Source organism: Juglans regia, chromosome 1 (assembly GCF_001411555.2).
Source record: "Juglans regia cultivar Chandler chromosome 1, Walnut 2.0, whole genome shotgun sequence".
Lineage (NCBI taxonomy): Eukaryota > Viridiplantae > Streptophyta > Magnoliopsida > Fagales > Juglandaceae > Juglans > Juglans regia.
This window is the reverse complement of record NC_049901.1, coordinates 33,253,925-33,262,867: the sequence shown is the minus strand read 5'-3', so window position 1 is coordinate 33,262,867 and position 8,943 is coordinate 33,253,925. Positions and strand designations below refer to the sequence as shown.

Below are 8,943 nucleotides of genomic sequence, written 5' to 3'. Positions count from 1 at the left end.
ATACCTTCATTATATTTGTTAAGGGAACAAAATTGTTAAAAATCTTAATCTCAGAGAATAAAATAATAAAATTGAAAGTCTAAGGCCGCTTGAAACTTTGATTGAACTAAGATCAATTTAGTTCAGTTTAATTTTAATCTGAGTTTTACATACAGATACTCAACTCTCAAATCACTAAACTCACCTTAATTCAAAATCTCTTTATACGCGAGATTCATAACTTTTTTCAACTTAATATATGTTTACATATGTGACCGATAATTTTTTTTAACTTTTTATAAATACATCTAAACTTATTTTAACATCTAAACATATTTAAACTCATCTTAGGTAAGTCTCACAAAATTCAATCTACTATTTTAACTCATTACTATTTCTAAATAACTCAATTAATCTTAAATCAAATCAATATCTAAATTGGTTCTAAATAACAATATTATAATACCTTGCGAAGTTTAAATTAACACTCATCTTTCTCTTATGAGGCAACAAATGCGCCCTTTAAAACGTTCGACAGCAAATGTGCCCTTTCCTAGTGCAAATTACAAAATTATTCTAAGCTGATGCTACCCAAAAAAATATTTAAAAATGAGAAGTACTACAGTCATAAAGAGATTTTATAAAAATAAATTTATAAATTGATATATATTTATTTGATAGTACATTAGATTTATTTTATAATAAAAATTAATTTTACAATTTAATATACAACATCAAATTAGGTTAGTTTATAAATTTATTTTTAAAAAATATTTTGTAATTAAAGCATTCCTCTTTATAATTTACATAGAAATATTTATTAATTGACAAATCTCCGTGACAATGGACACAAGGGCCGAGCCAGGTAAGCTCTTTTCGAAAACCCTCCAAAATTTCAATATATAATGAATTAAGATTTAATTCTCAAAGGACTTTTTATTAAAAAAAAAAATTAATTTATTGCCCCTCCTTATGAAGTTCCTGAATAGAGGTGACTACTGGGGCCATTTTGTCGCCTTAGCAAGCACTGTCGGCAGTCTTGATATTTGCCCATCTCCGAAGGCCCCAACAAGTAAAAGACCTTATGGTTTCAGGAATTGGCCGACCATTATGGAATGACGAAGGTTGTGACTTGTGATGGTCCTACTCCACCAAGTTTTTGGGTGATATGAAAATTATATATTTTATTTTAAAGTTTAAAATATTATATTTTAATATTATTATTATCATTTTAAAATTTAAAAAATATGTATTGAAATTTGAAAAAATTAAATTGTTTATTATATTTTATATAGAGATTTGAAAAAGATATAATGATGAGATGAGATGAGAATTTTATATTTTATTTTGTGCCCCAAACCTGCCAACCAGTGATTTCCATGAATCATGATAATTTATAAATGGCAAATTTTTGTGTTTATCTTTGTAGCTAATTAAACATTTTTCATTGTTTAAGAGAAGTACTACAATTACAAAGAAATTGCATAAAAGTAAATTTATAAACTGACATAATTTCATATAATATGTTAGATTTATTTTACGATAAAAGAGACTTTACAATCTAATGTATTATAAGTCATGTAAATTGATAAATTTAATTTTGTAAAATCTGTTTGCAGCTAAAACATAGATTTAACTTTAATTTTTGGAGGAAAATGAAGGTAATCTGGCATGTTATGGAAGAAAAATATTACTATAGCATTACATTTACTTTGGTAGTAACGTCACAATAATACACTGACACTATTATATAGGTAGACTCAAAAAGAAAAAAAACTGAAACTAAGGAAGTTGCACAGATATGATAAATGGGATCGAACAGATCACATGCATGATTAATGAGGAGTACTGTTCATCGTGATCATGGATCCCGACGACTACGACTCTCGTCGAGACGATTGATCATGTACAGGGCGTTACTCGTAACCTTAGCCACATTCTTGATCTTACGCCTCACGTCCGATTTGATCTTTTTGTCATCAACATACGGAATCCCATCGAGACAAGTATCCTCATTCGTCAAGGCCGCACTCACCCAAGTCTGCGCGTTGCTCATCTGCCACTGGAACTCCTCGCCGCGTCGACCCAGGTGCTTCAGCTCGCTCAGCGTCTTGCTCAGGTCGTCCACCGTGTCCGATATCTGCTCCGCGCAGTCGCGCAGGGCCGCTTGCTGTCTCTTGTTGGCGCCGGTGGTGGGGACTTGGGCGAGGTAGCTGGAGAGTCGGCGGGCCCGGGAGAGGCTGACCTTGACGGCGGCTTGGGCGAGATCGCGAGGGGTCTTGCAGGCGTGGTCCGAGCAGGTAGAGAGCGTTTGGAGACAGAGTTTGGGGTAGCTGGCGTGGACGCACGATGAGCGAACGATATCGTCTTGGGCTTTTATTGCGGCGGCGGAGAAGGAGAGGAAGAGTAGTAGGAGAGTAGTACCAAGGATTGAGAATGGGGAAGCCATTCCCATTTGTGAGAGTGTGTGACACTGTTTTTTGAGTGTCTGTAGATCTGAAAGCCAAAGGGATGTTAGGGGAGTGAGAGTGTGGGAGTACTGGATGCAGCTGGTGGTTGTTGGTTTAATAGGGGTGTCTGTGCATGAAGTGGGGACTAAAAATATTTTAAGTTTGGTCATATAATTGTCGGTTATTACTTGATTACCATTTTAGTTTTTAATGTGGCTATTTTTTAATACAAATATATATATAGGAGTTAAAAGATACAGTTTATTGTCAAAAGTTTGTGGCACATAATTTTTACCTCTTCAAAATTGAGATTTGAAGTTCGAAATTTCCTCTTCAAACTCAAAAAAAAAAAAAAAGACAGCTTATTGCATTGCATGATGGTTGAGTTGATCAATCTAATCAGGTAATCACCCATTATGGGCATGCCTCTACGTACTGTACTGTGCAGAATCTCTCCTAAAAAGCCTCTATCCGAAAATTCCACATCCAGTATATTCATCCACGAAAGGATGGGATTCCTCCTCTCTCTCTCTCTCTCTTTAAAATTCTTAAGCTATTTGTCATAAATTCTTATGGCTTTTATCCTATGATGAATGAAGATAGATCTGTCGCTATTGGGCCTCCGCCACCCGATCCTTACTTTGGTTAAGTATTATTCATCATCTATCAATTTAGATGAGGTAAGCGATGCATACTCTTTATAAAAAAAAAAAAAAAAAATTATTATTAAAAATTAATTTATTATATAAATTTTATATTTATTTATTTTTAAAAAAAACAATCGTAGGACTTACGCATTTATAACTTCTAATATCATTTCTCAATTTAAATTAACATCACCGCATTTCGACAAAAGAATTTAGTCTTTTTTTTCTAAAAACTGAAAGAGTTTACTCTTAGGTGGACTGGTTTTGGGGAATAAATTAGCTATGGTAACAAAGTGAATAGAGTAAGGTCCCCTTTAGATATAAGAATCATTTTATTTTATTTTTTTTAAATTTTAAAATAATAATAATAATTTAATAATATTTTATTTAATTTTTAATTTTTATCTAAAATCAACTCAATTTTAACTCTATATCGAAACCGCAACTAAATGCACCGCATATTATAGGTAGAGCCATGGAGACCAGTAAGAAAGATATGGATCAGGGCAATTCATTGAATGCTGGGGACCAGCTAATCACCCCGATTGCCCCTATATATCATATATGGCAACTACTCTACAAAACAAAACTATCAAATCTTGGTTGGATAAGTTTTCAACCTAACCCTTGAAACTTCAAATGGAATCATTCACGCTATTTTATATACCCTTTTGTTCACAAAAAAAAAAAATTATATATCTTATAAATAATTTGTTTAACGACCCATCAAATAAAAAAAATTAAAAATTTTGACTTGCGGAATGGATGACTTTCTGTGCATCTAGTTTTGCGTTCAATGACACGACTTGGCCGAAGTATTTCGATTTTCGAATTTGCTACCAAAGATAAGATATGAACTCTGTAAACAGTAAAACTAACTTTCTTCGCCGCGATGGTTAGATGCATGTTGCCCGACCATCTCCCATTATAATTAGCCATTAGTTTTTTAAGAAATGGCTTTTGGAGTTACAGAAGGTACTATTATTTTTTTATTTAAAAAAATTATAAATATAAAATTTAAATGAAAGAATTACTTTTGTAATGATACACAATATATCTAAACTTTTTAACTTTAGCTGGGTGAGTTTGATTGGATTAATGTGAGATTCCAAAAGTAAGTGAAACTGTACTAAAAGCACTGGTATTGACCTAGTGGTTAGTCAAAATTTGTATAAGTAACTCAAAAGCAGATTGCATTGTACTAGGCAAAAATTTAAAATCCCACTTTTGAGTTACAGTAAATCTATGGATAAGTTTAAAAGGTGAGATGAAAATTTTATATTTTATTTTAATGTTTAAAATATTATATTTTAGTATTATTATTGTGTTGAGATTTAAAAAAGTTGAATTGAGATTTAAAAGTTGAATTGTTTATTCTATTTTGTATAAGGAATTGAAAAATGTGTAATGATGAGATGAGATGAGATGAAAATTTTGTGTCTCATCCCACCCCCCAAACCTGCCCACATCTTTCTCTAAATTTGATTAGTTATTGTTTATCTCCAAACTATTATTTTACTCTATAATTATTCCCAACAAATCCGTAAGAAATAATAATTTTAAATAAAAATTAAATTATTAATTAATATATAAAATATATTTTTAAAATATAAAAAATATTAAAATATAATATAATATTATTATTTTAATTTTAAAATAACTAGTCTAACGTAAATTACTCTTTTTAAAAATTTTAAATTTTAATCAAAATTTAAACTTTACAATAGTTAGAACATTGCGAATGAGTAAGGCCCAAGGGGCCCTTCGCTTTAAATTATTGGATGGACTACGTGGTGGCTTTTTGTGACCTTGGCCTTTCCATTTCAAATGCATTATTTAAAGTCTCTGAAGCAGAACATGTGCACTTCTGCAGGGTTGCAGCAATTAATTTGTGGGGATCACAACTACAAGGGCCCACTCCACCAGAGAGACTGCATATCAGACGAATCTGATACCTTTCCATCTAATTTGATGCTAATTTCAGCAAATGTTGCCACCCAAATTCGAACTGGACTCCCAACAAGAAGAAATTGTACCATGTTTATGAGCTATATCGGATACGAAGGACCATAAATTTGTCATCCTCTTGCTTCTTAGATGGAATGCGGTCATGGTGTGGCTACGATGTTTAGCATCCATTACAGATCATTACATTTACGTGCACTCTGATAAAGAAATAATTGTATTCGATAATCAGAACATTTACAGATTATAAAGAGTTTCTATTACACAGTTATTTACAGGATCCATGATTTGTGTCTTTGACATTGCGCTGATGACCTTCAACATTCAAATCTCGAGGATTATGGGCTGTTGTTTGTATTGAACTTGAGGCTGGAATCTTGACTGATGCTGGGGGCTTGTCACGAAGTAGAAAGAATTGCGCATAAGTTAGAGACTTGATGAAGATGTCGGCTGGCTGAGATTGAGTTGAGTTGTGATTGATCCAAAATGTCATACCGAGTGACCTTTTTCCTCATGAAATGATAGTCCACCATTGTATGTCTTGTGCGAGCATGAAAAATAGGATTAGGGGCAAGGGAAAGAGCTCGTACATTGTCTCTCCAAAGGGTAGGAGCAGAAGACAATGAACATAGAGGTCACGCAGCAACTTGCAAAGCCAATATAGCTCAACACTAGTGAGAATGACCATCGATCTGTACTCGGATTCATTGCTAGTCCGAGAGACTACAGATTGCTTCTTGACACTCCATGACACCAAACAAGGGCCAAGAAACACTGCATAACCTATAGTAGAACATCGATCATCTATACTTCCAGCCAGTCAACATCACAAAAATCATTTAAGCTACAAAGACCCAAGTCCAAAGAAAAGTCCATGTTGTAAACTATCATTGAGATAGCATAGTACACGCTTGGTAGCTGTCCAATGTGTGGTAAGAGGAGCATGCATAAATTGATATAGTTGATTAACAACAAATGAAAGCATGCAATACTGTAATACAGCAACCACCTGTCTATATAGAGTAGGATCATCACAAGGATCACCTTGAGTTTGAGACAATTTGACTTCTATGAGGGTGGAGCATCGCTTAGCACCAAGCATTTTAGACCAATATAGATGGTCAAGGATGTACTTGGATTGAGACAAATAAAGACCAGAGGAATTTTGTGCTACTTGGATTCCCAAGAATTAGAGACAACCCAAGATCTTTGAGAGCAAAGTTGGCTTGCAGAGACCAAATGAGCCAAGAAATAAATTAAGGATGAGTCCCTGTGATGAGGATGTCATCCATATAGATAAGTATCTAGACGCAAATATCATCTTGATGAAAGGTGAATAAAGAGTAGTCTACCTTTGATTATGTGAAATCAAAATGTAGAAGACAATAAGAAAACTTGGTAAGCTAGGCTCTAGGAGCCAATTTGAGGTCGTAAATGACCTCATTGAGGTGACAAACAAAACAAAGCCTAGAAACCAAGTATCTGTGGATCCAGGTTGTTGCTCCATAAAGACTTCTTCTTTAGAGTGCTATGCAAAAATGCATTGTGTGGTGCCCCGTCCCTCGGTAAAAGATCTGTGGTGCCAAGGGTACCAGCCATACAACAACACCCAAGGTTTGAATCAAGTTAGGCGTGCATCATTCGCTAGAAAGTGCATGTGTAAGGAAACAATTTATGGTTCACAGCGAAAAAGTAAATGTTTAGTCTAAAGGCTAAACATTATAGTACCAAAATTTTAATAAAACTAATAAATGTATTTCTACAATATCCACATACCACTTCATTCCTCAAATAATTACACATATATCCAGCTTTTTTATTCGTACACCCCAAATAAGGTCGATCGAACACATTTGGTCACCTGACTACTATTTACAATTACAACTTCCATAGATAGACAACTCCAACAACAGAAAACAAGCCTACTCGCCTATTGCTCTGGCTGGGTTGGCTCTTCCTCCTCGGGTATCACTCCTGGGTTTATTTATGCATCTAGATCTATTGTTCAAATACCAAAACCATAGATAGGTGACGATACCGAAACCAATGGCAAGTTAGGCAACTATGACAAGACTGCTAATGAGAAACAATGCTCGTAAATATGCAATGAAGATTTTCATGTATAAAATGAGTGAACACATGTATTAGTGCATGGCGAAGAATCACCATCTTAAACAAAAACACATGTATTCGTAAATATGGCGAAGAATCACCCTTTGATTAAAACATGTCTATACAAGCATGTCGAGGAATCACTCTCTGAGGAATTAACCTCTATACAAAATTAAATACATATATATATATATATTAATATAATTGTACACATCGCCGAGTCAAGGAATCACCCTCTTCTCTAGCACATAAAATTCGTAGCACCAATCACATAGTAGTTCACAGTTATCGCATAGATGTTCATCACACAGACATTCGTTGCCTGATGGGCCAACATAGAATCTCTCCCACCCGACCAATATGGTGCAAGTCAACTCTCCTGTCCCCAACATAGGTCGACTCTCACACACAGAGATATACATGTTGTATCAAGGAACGTCTACCCGGCCAATCATCTTGAAAACACCAACATGTGATATGCCTAGGAGATTCTTCATCCCATCTAACAAGTAAGGCCAACAAGATACCATCCCACTCCAATCATTTACAAGGACTCTCTCTACCTATATGAAACTAGTGGCGATGTATCAAAAGAATGGCTTGGAGAATTTTCTGTCCTATTCCATGATGATCGACACACGATATGATTATTCACACAGAGATAGCACTGAAAATAAATGCATTTAAACCTTAAAAAACATGAAGTAAAAATGTTTGTAAATATAATGCCAAAAATATTTATTATTTAATGATCATAAGAAGGAGGTTACGGAGTATGCATATTCCAAAATTCCATAACATCCTCACACAACATTTACCCCTCATTTCTCGACACTATTTTAAAAGCTAACCTACCTCAGTGCCTTAGAATTATGGCGTAGTTGCGTTGCTCCTTTCTTTGTCTCCTTTGAAGTCACTTGCTTTCTTCAAAGAATCTAACTACAAGGGCTCTCAGGTGGTTACGATCTAAAAAATGAGATTTTGGTTTTTGCCTGAAGCCTTTTACAACACAGGTCCATCAAGTGTCATTCTGATTCCGAATTTGATTGAATAGGAGTCCTTTAGTCTCGAACCTACCATTTCAAGATGACAAAGATAGAGTGGCAAGACATGGTCTGCACGTCCTTACGGCCTGTCTTATGTTCAATCCTAAGTCTCTTTCCAATTAAGGGTTTCCCACATGGTGTTAGAAAGGAAGAACTACTGTAGTAATGGACAGACTAGACCCATTCCCAATTGTGATTTTATTCTCCACCTTCATAAAGTTAACTGATCATGAGATTTTCCATATCATCTATGATGTGTTGATTAGCTCTACTGTCAATGAGTCATGTTTGTTCTTTTGGTTTGATGTTAGTATTGGCAGTCATAGCAAAAAATTGTGAAGGAGGGTGATGTCCTTGATAAGCAAAATCCATTCTATGAAAATAATCTAAGGCTTGGTGTCAATTTTTGTCACAAATTTGGTAAGCAGCCTTGTTGGTCACAAAAGATTGTCCACTAGAATTTTGGGAGGATTGAGAACCTTGAGAGGACGAATTGTCTTGGTATTGCTTAGGCTTGGACTGCTGCTGGTTCCTTGAAGACCATTGAGGTTTCTTAGACTTAGAGCCATTGTACTTGGGATTTTGAGAGTAAAGGGTGAAACCGCCAGAGTCTGCATCATTGACTTTCTTATGCAATACGTGTCACGGAATTTAAAGTCGGAGTCAGTGTGAGTTTGAAACTTAGTTTCGGAGTCAGAGTCTATATGGTCTCCGAACTTAAACTTAAACTTCGACTAACAATTT

The 8,943-nt window shown here is 34.7% G+C and overlaps 1 protein-coding gene across 1 annotated transcript; it reads right to left on the bottom strand.

Moving 5' to 3' along the window:
• Positions 1–1,635: 1,635 nt before the first annotated feature.
• Positions 1,636–2,552, bottom strand: LOC108981929 (pectinesterase inhibitor 3). Its single transcript, XM_018953181.2, has one exon. It carries the CDS (start codon positions 2,432–2,434, stop codon positions 1,841–1,843), a length of 594 nt encoding a protein of 197 aa, XP_018808726.2. The 5' UTR covers positions 2,435–2,552; the 3' UTR covers positions 1,636–1,840.
• Positions 2,553–8,943: the final 6,391 nt, after the last annotated feature.

What these genes read in the sequence shown, in the direction of transcription:
- LOC108981929 (XM_018953181.2), bottom strand. Translation starts at nt 2,434, where the DNA reads ATGGGAATGGCTTCCCCATTCTCAATCCTTGGTACTACTCTCCTACTA.